A 23,022-nucleotide genomic window follows, 5' to 3' on the forward strand; every position below is an offset into this window, starting at 1 on the left:
TTAAAATAAAATGTGAATGCATTAATACTCCTTTAAACACTGAATAATACAACAGTTTATACCCACAAACGCACTGGTGCATCATCTATTTGAATCCAGACCCACCTAATGTTTACTCTGGGTAGAATTGTTGTTACACCGTTGTTAAGTATTAAGTTACCTTATTTTGAAACATTTCAATACAAGCAGGCATTTAATGGAAAAGTCCAATTGAGATATTTGTTTGCTGAGCCTGAAAACATTATAGTGCACTGCAGCAGTTTCTACAGAGCGTTTGTTTTAGGTTTTCATGTCCTTTTGCCATTTAGATTCTTTTATCCAATTCACACAGCTGAGATGTTTTTTAATAAGCCCTTGTTTTGTTTTGTTTTTATCTAACCTGCACAAATGTACAAATGTTTCTCTTGCTTTTGTGTTTTATCATTGTGCGTTGTCACTATTTTTAACCACTTTGTTTTTATGTTTTTATCACTAAACTAAACTAAACTCACAATATTGTCCCAAAAAATTTGCCCCCCCCAATGTTATTTTACTGTTTTACATATAGGGTGACAACAGTGGGTAGAGATGCTAATTAGTATGCCATCATGTAAAATAGTAAATTTAATAAAAGTGAGCATATTCATTTTGTTGGGGACCCTTGTAATAACCCCTCAAAGGGCCCTGGGGGTCCACTAACACCACTTTAAAATTTGAGCAAAATAAATCTTTATAATGTTTGTGTTGATTTTTCTTTGGACCTTTTATTTGGATTGGCTTGCAAAATAAAGAAGTCACACCACCAGCTACATAGATACTTTCAGCTGAATTCAGTTGAAGTGGACTGGACGAGGGGGATGCGGCACAACTCCCAGCAATCTTACTTATATAATTGATAATTACTCTGTTGTAGGCTACTGTTGCACTCTCCTTTTACATCCAGTACCTCAGCACTGTTTTCACACACAGACATGGTGGTCGGCATGGAGAAACATCTTATCTTCACAATTATGACCATAAAGTTTCAAATGTTTGAACTTTGAAATGTTTTTTTCAAGGAAAGATGGTACAACTTCTCGTTTATGATTAGCAGTATTGTGTGAGCTGAGCCTCCAATGCTTCAACAGAACATACTGTAGGCCGCAATGCACGAAGAGGTCCTGCAACATCAGTGACTGTGGGCACACCGACCGCACCGAGCTCCGTCAGTGAGAGAGTAAAGACTTGATGACAGAACGCAGCCGCCTGTGACCAATTGTCAGAACAACAGGTGACATGGCAATGAAGATGATGTTGGCAAAACGAGCGATAACCAGAAGAAATTCAGCTGAGGAGCCGCGGCTGTAATTGAAATAGTTGACGGAGATAATGCTGGTTCCCCAGGATGCAATGAAGAGCATGATGAGAGCGAGAATCACCTGGAGGGATGCAGAGGGGAAAGAATTAGTGATGTACAAAAGTTTTGACGTGATGATGAAGTTTGTTTTAACCCTTGACCCCAATAAAAAGTTGATAAGACAGTTGTATGTTGCCTATTGTATTGATCCTTTAGTACAGTAATGTTTCAGATCTATATTAGACGCATTTCACTTTATCCATCTATTACTGACAATTTATCCTGATTTCAATATAGAGCTCCTTCCAGCCACAAAACTCCAGCCACCCCTCTTCCCCTCACCTTGGCTGCTCGTCTCTCAGCTGGCACCCGTTTTATGGCGGGTGCCACCGAGCTGCGCATCCTGCCGTGGGTGTAGAGTGTATAAAGGGAGCCCAGGTTGGTAAAGGCCATCAAGATGATGGGAATTGTTTCATGGATCACCATGGATGTGGTAGCGTAGGCCAGGCCGCTGTAGCTGGAGGGGAAGTTCCACACACAGCCCAGCAGGGGGCGTGTGGTGCTGCTCACCAGCATCAGAGTCTGGGACAGGAGGAGGAGGGGAGAGTGAGAGAGAGAGAGAGAGAGAGCGAGAGAGAGCGAGAGAGAGCAAGAGAGGGAGAGAGGAGTTAGGGTTAAAGTGGAGTCAAGAAGGGAAGAAAGGAGTACGGTTTGTCAAGAGAGGGATTGGTGATGTGACAGTGTGGTTCCCCTTGAGATAAAGAATAGAAAGAGGCAGTTATCCACAAATAAGAAAAATATCCCAAACTTTTTTTTAACCTTATTTAACTTCAACTGAGCACTTCATTTGCAGGGGTGATGGATCATAACAGTTTATGCACAATCCCACCTGAAAGATGTTGGACGACCAGCACAACCTCAGTCTGGATGTTTGTCCCCAGTTCAAATTTTCCAGTTACTAATTCACACCCTGAGCCAAACTTTCTTAGTACAGGGATTTTGAACTTGCTTCTCATCACAATTTGCCTCACTGACCTTAAAGCTAATGCTGGCCTGGCTCTTACCTCTGTGCTGTTCGCGTTGCCACTAGTGGAGAACATGTGAGCAGGAATGGAGTAGATGAAGTTGACGAGCCAGATGAGACCCAGAGCCAGTAGCAGGGATCTGGGGGGACCCCGGGGCCCGTGGAGGTTCGCCATTGGAGGAGCCACGCGCCTCAGGGTCTGGAGGTGGAACGCACTGAGGAAGAGTGTTGACCACACGTTGACCGAGCGGAGCCAGACCCAGACCCCCATGAGGACCTGACACCACTCTTTGGATGAGTACAGCTAAAAGGGAGAGAGGTGGGTGTAAGTTTCTGTTGATTCCGATCAGAAATTGATGTCCCCTACATACAATCATCTTTTGAATATATAAAGAACTCCCTTCCCACCAAGCTAATTCAAACAATCAAGCTGCCACATTGATACCCTTGTCTCTACTTAACAAGTTAGGCTGGTTAGTGGCAAATACAAATTTCACAGACATTGCTTTCTTGTCACACACTGTACTCTGCACAAATCTGTACTTACTTTGGCATAGTCAGCAAACATTATAGTTGGTGTAAAAAGCCAAGTCAATATACAGTTTGAACTAGATCTCTGCTCTGCAAATATTTTATATTAACCTTAACCTTAACCCGCCCTCGTCTTCGACTACATACCTCGAGTCCCAGGTCTGAGATGATCAGCAGTGTGTTCCTCATTACGGACACCAGCAGGTTGGACAGTGCCATGTTAATGATGATGATGTCCGAGTTACGTCCCCCGCTGGGGTCCGTGCATACGCTCTCACCGATCACCCCGATCACAGTGGCATTGCCCAGAACGCCCAACAGCACCAGAAAGATGTAGAAGGCAGTTTGTGCAGGGGACACAGAGACACGGAGTCCCATCCCAACCAGCTCCGTTTCTCCATTCTCCTCCATGACACCTTTCATTCCAGCCAGAGTCAAGAATTAACCTTTTTTGTTAAGGAATTTGAATAGCCTATATATTATTCCTCATAGCACACTCCATTTTCGTTGTATCTCAGGTGAATATCACTTAGTTTTCATCCTACATGCTGCCAGTTGTTATTCCAGATGTAAATATCTCTTTGTTATGCACCAGCATAATCAACCTAGGAATATTTTGTGCTTCTTGGTTTTTGTAGGTGCAGCAAATATGGACACTCCCTCATTTAAGGGGCTATATGGTCCTTGTTGTATCATCATAACCTAAACTGACAGCAAAGGTGTTTTTCCTGGTACATTTAGGTCATACTGAATGCCCACAGGAAGCCACAAAGCAGCACTATATGATATGCCTTGGGGAACTCGGGGTGCATGTTAATAAAACACAAGAGATTAATCAGTTTGCCTTATTGAAACATGCTTCCTTTGCAACTTGATTCATTACGGTGTCACCCTCAGGGAAGTGGAAGCCTGTTTGTTTGTGTGCATGCATGTACTTGCATGTGTGGGTGGGATTTCAGCAAATTAACAAAAAGGGCTGTAGCGCTTCCGTCCCATGCTTTGACTTTCAGTGGCCAGGCTAGTGGTAGGCACCGATACAATCTATCATCAAACATCATACAAAATATGGAGGTTAAACAGCAAAACAAGTGAGAATCTCAAACATGCAATTTGCCCTCTCATATGATCCCTTTCAACTCCAACTAGGCTCATGTGAGGGAGTTTCAATAGGTGTGCAAGGAATATAAGCAGATAGTTAAGAGTGAATCTTATTGCTCAGAATGATTAGCAAAACACTGATGAGCTTCAATCAAAAACACAAAAGTGGGGTGCCAATTATAATTTTTTAAATGGTAAGAGAGCAACATCTAAACTAAGTGCAGGAGACATTTTAATGATGTTTTTAATGAAGGATTTGCAGCAAGTGAGCAAACTTTGCTCACTTGCTTGCAGGATTTTCTCCTGCCAACACAACTGATTTTTTATCAAATAAGAATATTCATCAATGTTTCAACGCTAAAATGCAACTGATATCAATATGGAATTTCCATATCAGTGCACTTTTAATATTTTGAATTTAAAAATTACAATCACACAACACATATTAAATATAAACATGTTTTAATAAAAAAAATAATTAGCTTCAGCTCATGATGTAACAGCACAATGAGTACAAACATGTACAAAAGTGAAAATGACTTCCCAAAAAGACTAAAAAAGGGATTTGCTTGGTCCACAATTTGCTTTTCCATTATTTCGAGTGACGATTATCATCTTCTGCGTGAGTATTCATCTCTCCTTCCTCTTCCTCGATCCTTTTCACGTTCTCTCCGCTCCCTCTCTCTGTCTCTTCCTCTATCTCTTCCTCTGTCCTTTTCTTTATGGCTGATGCGCGTTTTCCGATGAATGGGAGAGATGGAGCGTGAGGGAGAAGAAACACTGCGGCTGCGTCTGAAAAAAGGAAAATAAAGCACACGTCCAGTCGGTACAGAATACAAACTACCTATGCTGAATAGTTTGGCAAAGCACATGGGTGATCTTTTCTACCTGCGTTTCGGTGGGGTGATGGAATGAGTCTCCCTTCTTTCAGCACTGCGACTCACTTTGGTCTTTCTGAAAATTAGAGCAACCAGGTAACATTTAATATTCATCAAAATCATGCAAGCAAAACAAGCTGAGGTTGGTAAATGAAATTTTCTGTAATCAATTCCAACCAATACACAGAGAGAAAGAAACAGACTTACCCATCCCCATTGGTGAGTTTTCGGCAGGCATTTTTGAGGGCAACTTGGGACAGTGGAGACTTCTTACTGTGATTTGTTACAGCAGGCGACACTGAAGGGAAGGAATGGAAAAGGGTCAAAGTCCAGATCTGGGGCCTAGGACCAGTCAGTGTGTAGTGTCTAGTGTACGCATAATGAAAAGGTACATATCAGTGTGTGTGTGTGTGTGTTAATGTGTTGTGGATAAAAGGAGTTGAAGCAGTAGGATTGACAATGCTAGTTTAAAACTCAACTTAACTAGAATTATAAATGTAAAAGTAATGATATGCAAATGCAAAAACGCATGTGGGCACTGAAACCCAAAACCTGCAGTGTCGTTTCCCATTTTTGCTCCATATCCAAACATTTCTTATCTGTCAAAGGATTTGAACTAAGGACTTTTCTATCATACGCTTCATATGCTTGCTTCTCTGAACTCTTGAGTGCATTGCTGCCTGAAAAACACTATAAAACAATAAAGCCATTTGTTAGTTACCTGCTTTGGAAGCTGGAGAGAAGTTTGAGGGGGTCTCTAAAGTCGGGGTTCCCATGGCAAGCAGTGCCCCCTCTCCTAGTTTGGCTTTGGCAGCCATGGCATCCAGAGCCTGACGGCGCTGGTCCACCTGCTGCAGTAAGCTGGAGAAGGAGACCAGCGGGAGGCAGTACAGTCTGAGAATCCTCCGACAGATCTCCTTCAGGTCCTCTTCCAAAGCCCCGAACAGCTGGAACCAGGGGGGCTGATCCGGTAGAGGGATCTGAGGGAGAGACTCGAAATGTTACTCAAACGTTTACGCTGGCAAAATAAAGGTGGAAGCAGGAATGCCATGGCCAACAGTCTAGAGTGGAAACTGCTATGATTTGTTTCACCTAAAATCTTATTGTGTCTCTGTTGATCTACATCAACTGTATGCCGACTGGAATGAGCAATTTCCAACACACAGGATCTGATGTAAAATATCTGTTGTTATGCCAGTGGTTCCCAACTCCAGTCCTGCTGGTTTTCTATCCTACCAGGTAGTTAATTACATTCAGCTGGCATCCCAGGTCTGAATCAGTCCTTATGAAAACCTGACATTTACTGTCTTAGATAGCTGAAAATCTTCCGGCATCAAACTCCATTGTATCTGTACTGGAAATATCTTGATGTGATGTCACGCACTCTATGTTTGACCGGTTATCCAATTAACAATACCCACCGGTATTAACAATACCCACTGAAATTGAAATGAATTACGCATGCCCACAAAACCGTACTTATCCGAGTTTCTGGAACTGATACCTGTAGTGATCTGGCCGACAAATAGATACAAGCACAGGCCACCGTCTCTGCGCTGAACCTCAGAAACACATCGGTCCTCAAGCCATCATTCATGTAGTTCCTAGTCAGTAGAAAAGGAAACCAATGTGTAATCACTGCAGGAACACCTTGTACATGTTACACCAACTACCTCATGACTTTGCAGCAATTTGGACTATTAAACATAACTGGAATAGAGCTGATCAAAGAGGTACAGATTCAACCACAAACATGCTTTACAACATTACCAAGTTATTACAGTGTTACTACACAGAAAAAGAAAAATCCTAAATGTCAATAATCAACTTCTGACAACACAAACATTAGAACAGGGATCTACATGTTGAAAATAGTGTAGGAACAGTTAATTACTTACCAAGCAATCTGTACCAGTTTAGCATTCTTCTCACACTCCAGCACCTGAAGGTACATGACGATTATCTGTGACAGACAGGACAGAAACTCTTAATTAATTAGTTCATGTAGAGAAATGGGATGAAATTAGGAGCCTTTGTTGCACTATTAGAATCAACAAATCATCCCAGCATTGTAGACCGTATATCAAACATCAGGTCATTAATTAAGCTAATTAATGCAGTAATTATTAATATTTCTATGTCAACATACTTGTCTTCACATAACACATGGGTGGTAATCTCTGTATCTTAAAGCATTAAGGAGTTCTAGTAGTTTCAATCAGAAAATCAGTTTTCTCTCATTAATATGCAAATTTATGTAGCAAGGTGCTTCAAGATTTAATCAGATCATCTATGCTAAAGGGGGAAACTGTGGTGTCAGTATGAAGTTTCTTTCTATCGTGTTGTTTTTTGAATTATAATGTTCACAAGAATGTATCTACACACAGACAGACACACAGAAGCCACCATGACGACATAATGTCCATAAAAACGGCGTGTTGTGACATAATGAATAAATTCAAAATGCATGGGGGTAAATGGACAGATGTGCCGCCTACAGCCAAGCTTGTGACAGAGAATGCTGCTCATGCTTGCCTTGTGAGGATGTTTGACATGCACACAGAAGCCCAGCTCCTTCAGAACTCGCCTCTCTGCTTTGATCACCTGTGCCTTCATATTGATGTAGGCAGCATCCAGAGGCATGGGAGCCCGAGTCCTACGGACCAAACAGACAGACTAACTTAAGGGCGGTGCCGGTCCGTATGTGAGACACAGGTGACAGAGAGAAACTTGGGACAGAACAAACTGAGATGGAACGGATCAAGTGAAGAATAAGTGTGAAAGATAAGAGTCTTACTTTCCCCCTTTGCTGTTCTTGAGATGATAGAAAACATTGAGCACATCTCGTACCCTGCGCGGCTCCTCCTCTATCTTGGAGGCCAAGTGCACACATGCCATTGCAACCATCTGGAAGCAAAGTGTACATGAGACAAATGATCACAGCATTCTAGGAAAGTGTGATTTTTAAGTCACAGCCTGCGTCAAGGTGCATCCACAAAAATCAAAACAGCACAATCATGGAGATGAGGTGCGACTCTTGCTCAGAGGATAAAAAAAATAGTATCTTTAACATTGGTCGGTTAAAAAACATGATGTTTCGGCCATCAAGGGCTTCATCAGGTTAAGAAGAGGAAGACAGGGAACAGGTAGAAATAGGTAAAAATTCTCAATTAGGAGCAGCTGGTGACCATTTTCTTATTATGCCCAGGGAGCAGGTAGGTGGGTAGGCAGTGTAGGTGGAAAGGAGGGGGAAAGGAGAATATCACAGCAATAGATAGGCACAGAGAATAAAAGGGATATATACTGTACATACAGCTTACAGCTCTTTATTTCAAAGTGCAAGAAATAAAAAATTATGAGCATAGTTGTATAAGCCTATGTGTGTGCATGGTGGATGTGGGCCATCAAAACAATATATCCTACCTCTGCACAGTGTCGAACAAATGACTTGCAGTAATAGAACCTCTGGAAGAGCACCTGTCCTGTGGCCATGGCGACCTGGAGGGAGGAATCCATCAAGGATTAAATATATCCAATGACAAGTGATAGTAGACAGTGAATATTGGAGGCTGTTCAGCTCTTGGAGCTCCCACAGCTCCATTAGTTAGTGTGCGGAACGCAGCTCATTTCAGTTCTCTTACATACTAATACTTCCCTTCAAATAATTGCTCACCAACTATAGGCTTGATTGTCATGCTGAACACTTATCATACATCAAAACATGAATGATGACTAGATTAATGCTTTTAGTGCTGAAGTAATGGATTTTGTAATGTTGTGGCTATATCTTTGTTGCTTTTTTGCTCATCAGCTCAAAGTGCTCACAATTATAGCATTTCTGTCTGGAACCTCACACTTACACTCTACTCAACAGATGGCTGATTACCATAATTATAACTTGGTCACTGCATAACGATAAACTGCAAAAATGCTTAGTTTGGTAGGCTACTCCAGTTGCAGGTCAGTGCTGAGCACAAAAGGCAAATACTTCATCCTAGTTAGGGGTGCTCCAATATGCACAGTGGTATCCAGCCAAATACCAGGCAGATCCCAGGCTAAACTATTTCTACCTGACAAATGGCAATGGTCACACAAACAAAGACCTAATTTGAGAATACACAAATCATTTTATATCCATTAAAACAAACAAAGGTTTACATTTGATCAGATTCACTTCAGTGACAATCCCCAAATTGTATAACAAAAGTTGTCAGTGTGAACATAAGTACTAAGTCTTGGGCCCAGTAGAGAGCAAGGGTACACCATGCTGCCCTTACATTTCCAATGGTGCTTTGAAGCCAACTCTACAGGTTACTGGCTTATGCCTTTTCAAAAATATCACAGATATGTTGGTAGTGAGTTGCCCAAATAAAATCTTGCAGTGGCACTTTTCTACATCAATCTATTATTATCTTCAATCATGACATCAGACCTCAAACTGTCATTTTTTCTACCCGGTCTTGGCTTCTGTGGCCAAAAATAACTTACCAGCACTACACTACCCCAGTTAGCAAACTAGCTAGTTTGACCACAAAGCTAATGTTTGTAGCTAACATTTAGCCACAAACATTAGCTCACATGACTATTATTAAGTTAAGGCATGGTCGTCGTACTATGGCGAGTCGGGAATGGCTGTAAAGTGCAGCAGAAAAACGGCTCATAAGGTAAATAAACTAATTTAAACAGAGCTGTTAGCCTGCTAGCTACCAACCTGCGGCAGTCTGAGCAGTATGCCCGCGGCTTGGATCATCTCGCAGCCCCGCATCCTCAGCTGCTCCTCGGTGTCCGCCGACAGTCCGTGCTCGGCGGACGGACTCCTCTGCAGCCGCTCCGGGGGCAGCTGGCAGTAATCTAGAGTCAGGGTCACTTCGGAGTACATCTTGTCTCCGATCAGGATCCCTTCTCCGGGAATTCTCAGATCCCCAGCCGCCATGGAGTGCTCTATTTTGGGCTGCATTGCCAGGCGAAACCGGGGATCTACGACCTTCTGCTTCTTCTTCTTCTTCGTCTTCTTCTCTGTGTTTATTGGCGGGTCGCAAACCAACTTCAGGGTGCACACCGCCACCTACTGTCCCGGGAAGTGTAGATTAAGCCGTGACTGTGACTATCTAATCTTGAAAAAGGGAAATTGCTAGAATCATACTGTCTAAACCTGTTTAAAAAAAAACAAAACTAAAATTAACTAAAAGTGCCCTATTTATTTCCCTTGTGTCATAACTCAATAACAACCAAAGGGTATCAGAGGCTCATCATTCAGTGCCAGGACACAGATGTGCTGGTGTTACTTCTTGTGTTTGCACACCAACTGAGCCAAGAAATTTGGATGAAAGCAGGAACAGCCAAGAAACCACGCTACATCAAAGTTCATAATATCAAAATGTCAAATGATATGCTTAATGGTCTGTTGGCATTCCATGCTATCACTGGATGTGACACTACCAGCCAGTTCACCGGAATAGGAAAAAGGACTGCATGGAAAGTGTTCCAGCAGTGCCCTCACCTTCTCCACAACTTTGGTGAGGATGAAGTACCAAGTCCAGCTACTCTATCCTTGGCAGAACAGTTTGTATGCAAACTGTATGACCCAAAATCAACCAACAACTCAATCCATGTAGTTCGCTGTGCCCTGTTTCGGAAACTGAAAGCCAATGTTGATACGTTACCACCAACAAGGGATGCCTTGACTCTGCACATCATGAGGGCCCACTATGAAACAAAGGTTTGGAAACAGTCACTATCCACAGTTGCCCTCACCAATCAATTGTGGTTGGCACATGGTGGATGGCATGCTGGTCCCCCAACTTTTAACCAAGGAACCTGTACAGGCCAGATGCTTAGAGCTGACAATCTGTGGGTGCCCTTGCAGCTTGGTGCAAGAACTCATTTGACAAAGAAGAAATTGACAACAAAGAAATAGACCTTGACCAGGATTAGTGCCCTGAAGTATGATGTGAAACTCACAGAGCCGTTGTGTTAAATGTACACAGAAATTGTATTACATTTGATTATTTTTGTTTTCAAATTTGACCATACTATAGACTGCAGAGATGCTTCTTATTTATTGATTACATAGAATGTTTCCATTACTGGTGAGATAATACTCAGGTACAGTTAGCCACATCAGTATTGAGTGTTGTCACATTATATCCATTTGTATTGTTTCAGCCTATTTAGCATGACAATGTTCTGAATGTTCATATTTTCAAAGTCTTGTCTTAGGCCTATGTTATCCCTTTTGGTGTGATGCATGTTTTGCATTGTGTATGTTAATGTACACTCAAAACAAAACAGAGTAAACAATCTGTTTATGTCAAAAACGCCCCTAAAGAAGTTGCCTCAAATGTATCTTTTACCATAATGTTTACAAAAATATTGCAATAACATGCAAAATAACTTTCCTTATTGATCTTTTATCTATGTCCTTTAATATAAAATAAAAAAAATATTTCAAAATGAAAAATTAAGCACATGCATGTTATGTTAAATTGGACCATTTGACCATATAGCATGAATTGAGTATTCGAATAATAAAGGGTATGAAATAAAATTTCAACATGACAACCACCCTAGAACTTCTTCTATGTGTCCCTTCTAACCAAAAAAATGTTGTCAGCTTTTACCCAAACATGTTAGCAAAAGTCATATCGGAAGCACTATTCTGAATTGGCCCCCTGACTACCTGTCTATATTAGCCTACAGTGTAAAATTGTGTTCAATATATCTACTTCATTACAACATATAGCCTACCTGTGATTATCTTGTACATTATAGTGCGTGATAACGCAACTTAGTTGATTTATGTTATGTCATGTCATGTTACGATATTGAAGTTAAATATTATATTTGATTGAATTAAATTGTATTTATTTCAGTTAAATTCATTGCAAACATACAGAGGTACAAACAATGCTGGTGTTACATGTCTTATCAATCAAGTACAAGGATTTGAAACATCCTTTAACAAGTTAAACATGGCCTTAGTTTTCAAGGGTCACAAAGGCATCATTCAACATTTTTGCTTATTTATTTTTCATAAGTTTAAGAGAGTTTGAAAATGATCACAGTTTTTTTTTTTTTTAGAACACTGGTAGTTTGTGTTGTTTGTTTAATCATTTGCATTTATGAACGAAGAATTTGGCTAAACGAAGTCAATTGTTGATTAGTGGATATGGTAATCTAGATTTACACCACATTTTAGACAGAAAAAGGCTTCCTGTTTGGGTGCATTTTGGTCTTGGTGCATTGTTTGTTTATTCTTTGACAGATCACTTTCCCCAAACAAAATATTCATAGGCTACTATAATAACGGCAGGCTGTATAGTTTTCCACCTGCCATTCAGTCCCATATGAGGCCAAATTAACAGCATTATCATGTTAATTAATATCCATGTATTTATGTTTCAATTGAAGAATGTGTAGCCTAATGAAAAGGGTTTGGGAGTGGTAAGGTAATAAAATCTACTCTTGACGGAACATGTGCTTTGACCATTACAAGGGAATAAAGTTGCTTTTCTTTGTTTTTTTTTTGTTTGTTTTTTGTCCATGGGATGGGACAGCGTGAAGTTTGCTATTATACAGCTTAAACTTCTGATTACAATCAATAGCCACTAGATGGCCCTATAAACAACCAAATACCAGACTAAGTTTATAGATGAGTCTTGTCTCACCTTTAATTTAACAGGGAACAAAGGAAATCTACAACGAAATATAAAACGTTTAAAACATATTCACAATACACATTCACAATTATCAGTGGCTGTTGATCCAGCATGGGCTTTAATTTGATCTCATTACCCAGGACATGATATGCAATAATCATCTTCCTGCCTTACAAGCACCGTATCACCTCTGCTTATCATCACTGACAACAATGCAGAAACACACCTGACTGTCAATATGCTGCCAGTGTGGCATTACAGATGCAGTGGCTAACTTTTCTCCACTGGGTGAAACTTGGCAGCCGAGAGCAAAAAAAAAGGTTCTCATCAAAACTTGTCTGGTCCCATTCGCGATTGGCTGCAAAGTAAAACACATTTAAAATTGTCCATGAACTGAATAATCCATCCAGTGGACAGTTGTGATTTGCCACAAACGAGACATAACCAGTTGACATTTGGTCATCAAAGATCAATTAAATTTATCTGAAATATTCTGAAGCATGCTAGTCTGTCTCATAAACTGCATTCCATCGTACTCAGAACTCAGAAAAAAACGACTTGAAAAGTGCAAAGGATCGGTCGTTCAAGTCGGAGTTCCCAGTCGGAAACTCGGACAAAATTATTTCCGCCCGAGTTGCCCGACATAAACACAGCTGACGTCACAGCATCAATTTGTACTTAATAAAACTTGATTTTACTTGATATGTAGTTTTTGTGTTGTTGAAAACATGTTGTAACAACTTTGTAGTTTCCATTTGTAACATAATTCAGTTGACTTGTGCTTTGTTACTAGTCTTTGCTGTATGAACTCGCTGCTAACGTAACTAGAGGTGTCAGATAGCTACCGTTAACGTTAACGGGCAAAGGCTGTCCATGCGTCCATGTTTTACCGAGAAGTTACAGTTACAGTTACTTCCAATGGACTGCACCATAAGAGCCAAAACTGGCCTTGGCTTTTGAATCCAATGGAGGTCTTTGGAGAGCCCGAGACAGCCCCTCTATCGCCCTCTACTGGCTGGCTGCAGAACAACTCCAACCTCCACCCACCTCAATATAAATCAATGGGACTGGGGCCACACTTTTGCTTCTGCGTTGCAGCTAGGCTGTAGGTCTCTGCGGTATCAAGCAGAGGCTGCCGCTGTAACTTACGTGCACCTCTCCAAAAATGTGCCATCAGGATGATATTTGAGTGAATTTCAGTGCATGTGGGGGGCTTGTCTGCATAATTTACATGGGGAAGTGCCTTGACCACATAAGGATATAGGGGCTGTTTTTTCCTGCAGTTGTGGGCTTCACCCTGGCTCCACCTTTTTACTCTACTGCACAACCTCTTGCTCCAAATATACAACATGCTGGCACCCAAAACTTGGGATTCAAAAGGAAGTTAGCGGGACGTCTCAGTCACTTTGTCCATTATTTAGAAGATGACTGAAACTGGAAGAAAGACAGGAAGCATTATCATGGGTCCCACCAGTTTTCTGGGCAAGACTCGCCAAAGTGCTATCTAGACAGATCTTGTGTTTACAAGGAAAGAAAGGAAATAAATATTAAAGTAGCTTTTATGGAGATGTAAGCAAGCCTGTTGTATGGCAGACAGAAGTGACAATTGGTGCTCTTGTACATAGAAGAAAAACTAGTGAAGTTCTCGGGTTTATAGATGCTCATTGGCAACAGGAATCAAATCTGTAGAAAACTGAGATTCTAGCTCTAAGACTGAAAACCCTGAAAAGTAAACTCTTTAGCTGTATACACAAAGTCTAAGGCATTGCAAATCCAGTAAGGAGGGAAGAAACTAAGAGCTTTAAATTTAAAAAGCCTAAGCCATGACAATAAAGGCTTTTACAGTAAAGGCTTTTAGTGTCTTCTCTCCTTATTGGATTTTCCAATGCATTGGACATTGTGCATATAGCTTAAGAGTTTACTTTTTTCTCACTGGAGGTTTTCAATATTAGAGCTAGTATCTCAGTTTTCTACACACTTGTGCTATGTTTCCATTTCTGGGGTGAAACACACATTTTAGCACATTTCACTTTATTATTTTTACATGGCATTTAAATGTTTTTTTTTAGGGAATGTTTACCTAGTTGTGGGCTGACCAACAGTTGGTAGGCACTGTGAGAATGTACACAAAATTGTGTGATTTTGTTTCTTTCATAATGCAGGCTTCTCCTCACTAATGATGATAATTATGAAGATTGTGGCTGAAATGTGAAATAATACAGCATGGTTATTTGATAAAGCCTTTACTTGTCACCATAATTAATTTCTAGATGCAATGTGAACTTTAAGAAATAATATCTAGTTCTGCAAAAGTTATGTAATATGTCTTTAGGGCCCTTAAAATGGTTGATTTCACCAATTTTCTTTGCTTCAGCTGCCAGATTGCAGCAGACTCTCATTGTTAACTCCAGTTCCTGGAATCTATTAGACAGAAGAGACAGAGAAGGAGGCAATTACTCTCCGGCGGTACACTTTTTCTTAGCACTAATGAACCAAAGCCATTACTGCATGCATTGAAATGCCGTATTCATAAATAATTAGATGTTCATATTCAGCTTGACCAACCTGTCTGCTACTCTGCAGAACAGCATATCCCATCTCCTCGGCCCGAGCTGTAGACCGGGGACACACACACTCGGCTGCTAGGGGCGAGGTGTGTGAGCTGCGTGGAAAGAGACCCGGGGGGCAGATACATAGAGGAGCTCTGGGTGTTTCCTCCCTCCCAGCTGAGCCAGTAGCCTCTCAGGCCCTCCGCATGGCCCTGCCACTCCACCTGCATGGCCTCTCGCCCCACTGGGGTCAGCTGCAGGTCGGCCAGGGCAGGGAGTGCTGGAGTCATGGGGAAACATGGAAGGAAACAGGGAAAAGACTGAAATGACCTGGTCCAGTAAAGCTGACCCAGTTACAAATGTGGTGTGGATGAAAAACTAGGAGCGATGTGTTAGAAATCTGGGATAATGTACTAAATTTCAGCATTCACTAAAGAACAATACACAGAACAATGATACTGAAAGAAATACAGGTGAAAGACACTTGCCCATACACACACACACACACACACACACACGCATGATATGCAGACATCAAACTGAAACCGTACCCTCCTGAGTGCACGCTTTAACAGACATGGTCCTTTCTTTGCCTGTCACATGCAGAGCGCTGACTGTGACCAGGTACTGAGTGTCCGGCTCGAGGCCGGTGAGCAAGGTGGAGTTCTGATGGCCGTGTAACGTCACGGTGTGGACCCGTCCGCTGGGGATCGCTCCGTACTCCACCCTGTACCTCTGGACCCGCGCCGGCTGCAGCGGTCCCCAGCTCACACGCACCTGACGAGGGCCGGAGTCTGACAGCGAGACCACCGCTGGGCTTAACACCTCTGACGTGAGAGCAGGCAGGGGGGGAATGAGGAAGAAAAAGGTGAGATGACAACCACTAATACAATTATGCTAGATACAAGGAACTTAGGCCTATTTGAATCTGGTACAAAAATATTGGAAGTTGTCTGTTTGCACACCTGCCTTGAGATAAACACACACAGCAGATTGCAAGCTTTCCTTAAAGTACACAGTACAGGGTTCAGCGCTTTGCTCAAAATTAATATTGTGTCTTCACAAGGGCAATATCGATACACTTTGTAAATGTACAGACAAGCACCCTCCAGGATCTAACTTAAATCCACACCCTTCCCAATGGTCACGATAAGCTGTAGAAACAAACCAGCAACCCTCTGACAAGCGTTCAGCCTACTGAACAATTGTATCTGCTTTTCATGTTTTTCTACCTAGTCGTTCCTTTCCATTCCCTTTTTATTATTTAATGGCCTGTCTGTTCAAAGCCCTTTACAGCATCATACACATACAAATAATTTAGCATAGGTTCCCCCTATGGGACTTGAACTTCCAATCTTGGCAATGTTAGTGCCGTAGGTACTTTGATATCGTATTTGTTACTGTGTTCCCTTTGCCCTATATAAGCCTGTTCCCCACGCACAAATCCCACCTGTTTGTACGTATCTACACTTTTCCTATTTTGCACCATGGTAAATCCTCTCACCAGGAAGTGTGGTGAAGGTAACGGAGAGTGTGTTGAAGAGCTCCTGGTTGGACTCCGGGCTGAGGGAAGCTGTGTATGTGGTGTCTGGCTGCAGGTTGGTTAGCTCTTCCCAGCTGGAGTCTCCTGGCAGAGTGCGTCGGTGGTACTGCCCAGTGTTACAGCTGGCCCCCGAGTCAGGATGGGCGGTTCCCTCCATTTTCCACACACAGTTATACCGTAGCTCGTAGTAACCATTGTCTGCACTCAGGACAGGACGCCATTGCAGCACAGCACTGTGGGAAGTCAAATGTGCCACGCGCAGCCGTTCTGCACGAATAATTTCTGTAGATAAGACAACAGGAGAGGAGAGTGGGAGAGCAGAGAGGAAAGCAAGATAACATACAGAAACTGCAGTGGAAGCTCACACACAGATTACAGCCTGTAGTTGACAATCACAAGTTCTGTCTAAAAATACTTTATTTTTACAACTCTGTCAGCCGCCTCAATAACTGCTCAGTCTCACATCTGGTGTAGTGTTGCTATTTCTACTGGGCTTAATTAAACCCTATGTAAACAAACTCATAGCCTTCCTACTTTAGCACAACAGCCTGTGTACGTCTTTGACTAATACAAACATGCACAGGAGCTCACGTGCACACACACACACAAACACACACACACACACGCACACACCAATGATGGCCTCCCTCAGGTCCTCTGTGATTATGTTGATGTCATCTATGTCCACAAAGTAGAGGTGGGACTCGACAGGTGGCGTCACCGCTCGTCGCAGCACCTGGTAGTTGCCGTGTCCCGTCGACACAGCCAGCACAGACACTCCCTCCTCCTTTAGCGCTGACATCGGCCCGTCCACGTCTCCAGGCTGCACGCCGTCAGTCAGCCACACCAGTATCTTCGGCAGCTCCGTCTCCACTCCTGCGAGGAGCCGCCGGGCCAGCTGGAGGGCGGCCTCGGTGTTGGTGTCTCCCTGCAGCTGCCTGGTGCCGCGCAGAGCTTTCTGCAGACTCGCCTGATCGCTGTGGACATCCAGGTCAAACTCCAAGTGAGGACTGGTGCCCACCTGCAGCAGCCCAACTCTTACCTGCCCCCGCCCCAAAGAAAAGGGGCGAAGCAGCTCGGTGAGGAAGAGCAGCAGGCGTGAGAACTCATAGGATGACACGCTTCCTGAAGAGTCCAGCAAGAGCAGAATGTCCCCCTCACAGCAGTTCAACACTGGCACAAAAGGAGGAAAATATGTGGGTTTCATTTTGATGTGGGTGCTATGTCATTCATGTGCGTCCTATGTCACTAGTAATACCCCTGACCTTTTTTCTAATCTAAAAATCAAGGTCTGAGGTATCTATTCCTAGACAAGGAGCTAGGCAAGAATGATCTCATGAATGTCACAAACACTGTTAGTGTCCTTGAAGAAACACTTATACAAAGAATGCAGGGCAATATGAGGAGTATGCAAGTATGGTATGTCATGGATACCGCTAAAATGCTGACCTAAATCTTTGCTGTGCTATCCACACCATGTAAAATTGTGTTGTGAATGCTTAAAATGGAGCTATAGCAGAAGACTTATTTACCTACTTATTGGTAGGAACAAAGAAATATGAACACAGGAGTCAGCTGATGAAATGAAACTGGACTGAGATTTACATGGGAGATAAAAGACAGAGGAGTAAAAAATATGCAGTGCAGAGCATTAGAGAAAGAAGCAGAGAGAGTGTGCCTCGGCTGTGGTTATCTCCACTCGTATGAACACATCGTTGCTAGACCTCATACCTTGTTTCTAAGAAGCAATTGTGCTCCATTTCAGCATGAAAAAATCGACTTACTCAAATTATTTTCAGTGAAAAGAATCACTGCTACCTACGCTCCTGGCTCAAAACGGGGGGAAGCAGTCACAGTGGCACATTTTGTCAAATACATTTTTATCCCACTGACTCACTCATCTCTTCATCCCTGGAAACCAGTATGACAAAGCAATAAAGGCTCCTATAAAAAGCAATAAATGTCACTGTCTGCTAAGACAGACAGTGACATTTGGTGCATTTGGTGTGTGTAATTTATGAAATAATAGCAATGTCTGTCACCACAAACACAGCATCTTCTCCCACAGCCTGTTTTAAGAGAGATGTACTGACATTTTGTTTTGGTAAGAATAATGTAGAAGGACATTGAAGATGGAAGCTGGAAGTAATCCAGTTACACACACACACAGAGTCATTCTTACTTTGTCCCCTACAAATGTAACCATACATATGTACATTTCAGGCTTATTGCATCACTTCTTCCACCTGCAGCTCCTCCGCAGAACACACCCAAGATTCTCTTGAAAACAATGGTCCATAATCATTCAACTTTTATAGGGAGACAGAAAATAAACAGGCAGGCGAACAACACAGGGAGAGAGGAAATGAGGGAGAGCAATCAGAGGAAGAGGAGTCAGCCAGTGTCTACAAGCGCTGATAATTTCGCCAGATTAGAGAGACAGGGGGAGAGAGATGTGAGGGAAAAGGCAGAAGCATCAGGAAAATAAAATCACTGTTTAAACAAGCAGATATATGGTGAGCGAGGGTGAAAGATGGCTATAGAGAAAATAAGACGGACAGAGAGAGAGAGAGAGGAGAGGTGGTGGGATTAGTGTTGTTGATGGAGATGTTGAGGAATGCAGCTTTTTTCTGTCTTTGCATTCCTCAGAGGAAAGGTGCATGTGAATGTGTGTGTGTGTGAGAGAGAGAGAGAGAGAGAGAGGGAGAGAGAGCAAGAGAGAGTAACAGAAAGAGAAAGAGAGAGGGAGAGAGAGATTTGAGCATGTCATCTGTCACTTGCTTGGTTTCAAGCTGTGCCAAACGCCTATGCCACACTGGAGAGCTGCACAGATGTATGAAAAATATGTTCATGTTTTCTGTGAAGTTTATGTGTGAACGCAGGCTGACAACAAGTACACCGCCAACATTTAAACATCAAAACAAAACCATGTCTTCATCTAAATTTATGCACGTTTCAAAGTGTACAATCCTGTTTTAAGTAGACGATGGTACACTTTTTAAAAGGCAGCAGGATTCTACAGTTATTTCCTTACAGATTTCCAGCGGAAACTGAAACAGAAAATTAATAAAAATTCCACAAATACCATGTGGGCTTTTTCAGCAACTCTAACTAAGCTAATAGGTCTCAATATTTACTTTTAATTAGATGTGGCTACCAATTCACCTTTATCACAGTTTACCCCCCACTTTCCAACATGGTCTTTGTCAAAGTCAGCATTAGCTAAATGGGCATTGATTTCTGAATACCAATGAAAGAACAAAACTCCCATTGTCCTTAAAAGTACAGTACTGCACAGCTCCCTATAATGAAGTATCTGAATTCAGTCTGAACAAAAAAAAATCTAACCTGTATTACTGATATAATGTGGAGGACTTTAGTTGAAGAGATACCCTGTTCATTTTATTCATGTTTATTCCTTCAGGTTAACTAGTTAGCTTGGTCTTGGTTTCACTCAGTTATACTAACTATGCCAACAAGCTTGTACTTGTGTAGAAACGTTTTTCACCAAATGAGAACAATGGCTGGTGTAAAATCCTGAACTAAAATTCAGATTCATGCTTTGATAGATACAAGTGACTCTTGACACCAGACAGCCTCTCTGTGACTGCAGTGGAATCAAAATCACAATGCAGACAGGAAAAGCATCCGGGCTCTAAGCTGCATCTAAACACATGAAACAGATAATGTGTTCAGGAATCATTCGGTCAATCAGACACCATCAGATAGCCTATGCAACTGAAACCTGGTCGGACAGACCAGGGCTGGTTGTCACTTTTTACTTGCATATGTTTCTCTGAATTGGCTGTCATTTGAGATCCAATTCTGAGGTGATTATTTAAGTTTTGTCATATTTTGGATATGATTACTTTTTCCATAACTTATGTTAACTGACAATTTTCCCCATACTAAGGTTACAAATAACAATTGTCTTGTTAAAGCAAAAACAATCAGCAAACAGGCTGCTTCATATTCACCTTCTAAAAACCTAACAACTGATGTGACTCTTAATTGTATCATTTGATCCAATGAAGAGGATAAAATCAACAGTTTGGTAACAGTGACCTTTTATATTATATGACAGCGATTATTTACACTCACCAAAGTTATTACAATGATGTAAACATTGTGAATACGAATTTCATACTATGAATTGACACAATAGTTTTAAATTAATCTTATACAGGTACATAGTTACACAATGACCGGTTCCTGAATAGAATACAATGGAAAATACCTGTGCAATATACCGCTGGTTTTTATTTGTTTCCAGTGACAACACTGTCCATGTGACAACTTGCCCCAACCAGACTTATTGGGAAAATGTTTTTGCTTCACCCAGCCAAGTATTAAGTCAGTGATAGTTAACCTTTGCCTTTATATGCCACACAAGTGGTTTAGTTACCAAACACTTATGACTTCAAGACAAACATGACAACCTCAAATCTCATATTCCACCACTAATTCTGTGGGAAAACAAGATTCAAATCTACCATGACTGTATTTTGTATCTATAGCCTACTGAGAGTATGTTGTCACTCACCTGTGTCAGGTCCAGCAACCTGCATGTTGCTCGGCTGCAGCTTTGCCCCGAGGATAATACAGGCGAGTAAAAACCACTTCATCGTGGCAAGGCAGCATCAAAATAGCATGGATCTGATTAGAAACAGCAAACGGGTGAAATAACCAAAACTGTATCTTACTTCACCAGTTCCCATCGCATAACTCGCTCTCCTACAGCGACACCCACATAGAGACGTTCATTTAAAACTCCTTTCGACGAAACATTTCACAAATGTTGCCGTCTTTTATATTAAGAAGATCTATTTCCTCTTCAATAGACTTTTGCTCAGCTTAACTTTCCTCCAGCAAACACCTGCGTCGTGCGTAATGATTCTCTGTTCTCCGGGCATGTATATTTCCGCGCTGCAATCCTTTCCTTTATAGGATAATGTAATGATATTTCTCTCTCTTGTCCTAGTCCGATATACTGTTTCAGTATATGGTACCCCGTCCGATTTACTGTAGCCCAACTTCCCCCTCCTCCGCTTCCTCCTCCTTCTGGCTCAGCAACTTTTCAGAGTCACTTTTTGCCGGACTTTGGTCCTTGATGGGACCTCCATGCATGCGTAACGCACGACAGGAGGAGATGCTTTCCCTACTGGTTGAATGTTAAGCTGTTCATCCGCTTCCTAAATTCACAGTGGTTCCCACACTGATTCATGCGAAAAACGCCCGAAAAGACAAGAGCAAGGTTTCAGTTTTTAGATATGACTAGGTGCAGAATTAAATAACTGTCTATAGTGTACAGCGGCTGCATTGAAATCTATTATCAAATCTGTCATCTGTCATTCCATCATTCTGATAAGGAAACAACAGGGAAATATATAATATATACTGTACTATTCCCAATTTTCCCTGGACGCCCTGGAAGCCCCCCAATGACCCTTGGGTGGGGGACCCCAGTCTGGGAACCACTGCTCTCAGACACCACAGTACCCGATGCCCAGGGCAGGACACCATTTGGACGGAGCAGCGAAATAAACCATTCACTCAGTCCATTAGACAGGATTACAGTAAATACCACAGCTGCCACTTATCAGAAAGATAACTTGGATCAAGTGTGGGCTATTCACACACATTTATTACAGTGTAGTTGGTCTCTCTCTCTCTCTCTCTCTCTCTCTCTCTCTCTGTGTGTGTGTGTGTGTGTGTGTGTGTGTGTGTGACCAGATAAAAGGCAGACTAAATGGAGGGCATTGCAGAGGACTGAATGGCCTTCTTGAGTTACTTGGCACTTTGCTTACATACCATTTTTTGTTTGCGTGTATCTCTCATCTGTTGCCAGTTTAAACTCTGACCAAAACTTTGATCTAATCTCATTTACAGTGAGTCTGCTTGCAGGTTCATGTCCACATGGATTCTTAAGTCTGAATTCCTTCATGCCTCATTTTGGTTGGAGAGGAATTAATTCCTGTGAACCCTCTCTAGGTGGTTTCCAGAGTCTTTAATGCTTGCTCACTGTTCCTCCTCATTATGCATACTCATAAACTCGAGCCATCACTTGGCCCAGATTAAATTTGGAGAGACACATTTTGATATGCTGAAATTCACACCATCGCCCTTTAAGACCTGGATTCTGTTGAGTCTCTGTAATATGTTCCTCCCCAAACAGTGATATTCAATATCTGAGGCTATACTGCATGTAGCAGGAAATCCAGTTTGACTCCACAATCTTGAAGTAATCAGACATCCCATAATTTGTGTCCATAGGTATGTCTACTTATTTTATTTTTCTGCTCTTATGTGTTTTTATTTGTCTTGCATTTTTATTCTTGTCTTGTTTTTGTCTTTGCCGTTTTATTCTTGTCTTTTATAATCAATTTCTGTGAAGCACTTTGGTGCAAACTCATTTTGTTGTTTAAA

At 41.9% G+C, this 23,022-nt stretch overlaps 3 protein-coding genes across 3 annotated transcripts; all 3 read right to left on the minus strand.

The window, feature by feature from the left end:
- Nucleotides 1-1,184: 1,184 nt before the first annotated feature.
- LOC139645104 (olfactory receptor class A-like protein 4) lies at nucleotides 1,185-14,334 on the minus strand. Its single transcript, XM_071520714.1, has 5 exons — nucleotides 12,116-14,334; nucleotides 3,018-3,265; nucleotides 2,380-2,643; nucleotides 1,658-1,897; nucleotides 1,185-1,397 (listed from the first exon to the last, which is right to left on the minus strand). The coding sequence occupies exons 1-5, from the start codon at nucleotides 12,135-12,137 to the stop codon at nucleotides 1,185-1,187; spliced, it is 987 nt and encodes a 328-aa protein (XP_071376815.1). The 5' UTR covers nucleotides 12,138-14,334.
- On the minus strand, nucleotides 4,414-9,847 carry LOC139645103 (cyclin-L2-like). The gene is made up of 10 exons (XM_071520713.1): nucleotides 9,558-9,847; nucleotides 8,270-8,344; nucleotides 7,644-7,753; nucleotides 7,382-7,502; nucleotides 6,745-6,809; nucleotides 6,351-6,450; nucleotides 5,568-5,826; nucleotides 5,054-5,144; nucleotides 4,857-4,922; nucleotides 4,414-4,760 (listed from the first exon to the last, which is right to left on the minus strand). The coding sequence occupies exons 1-10, from the start codon at nucleotides 9,801-9,803 to the stop codon at nucleotides 4,580-4,582; spliced, it is 1,314 nt and encodes a 437-aa protein (XP_071376814.1). The 5' UTR covers nucleotides 9,804-9,847; the 3' UTR covers nucleotides 4,414-4,579.
- Nucleotides 14,335-14,434: 100 nt separating the features above from the next.
- On the minus strand, nucleotides 14,435-21,688 carry LOC139645102 (von Willebrand factor A domain-containing protein 1-like). Its single transcript, XM_071520712.1, has 6 exons — nucleotides 21,140-21,688; nucleotides 17,230-17,769; nucleotides 16,558-16,878; nucleotides 15,605-15,880; nucleotides 15,070-15,333; nucleotides 14,435-14,925 (listed from the first exon to the last, which is right to left on the minus strand). Exons 1-5 carry the CDS (start codon nucleotides 21,219-21,221, stop codon nucleotides 15,077-15,079), a joined length of 1,476 nt encoding a protein of 491 aa, XP_071376813.1. The 5' UTR covers nucleotides 21,222-21,688; the 3' UTR covers nucleotides 14,435-14,925; nucleotides 15,070-15,076.
- Between the last annotated feature and the right edge of the window lie 1,334 nt (nucleotides 21,689-23,022).

The sequence above is a fragment of the Centroberyx affinis genome, unplaced genomic scaffold, assembly GCF_046629955.1.
Source record: "Centroberyx affinis isolate AG114_WGS23_722 - 3 ecotype Tasmania unplaced genomic scaffold, CSIRO-AGI_Caff_v1 ptg000824l_1, whole genome shotgun sequence".
In the NCBI taxonomy this organism is placed as follows: domain Eukaryota; kingdom Metazoa; phylum Chordata; class Actinopteri; order Beryciformes; family Berycidae; genus Centroberyx; species Centroberyx affinis.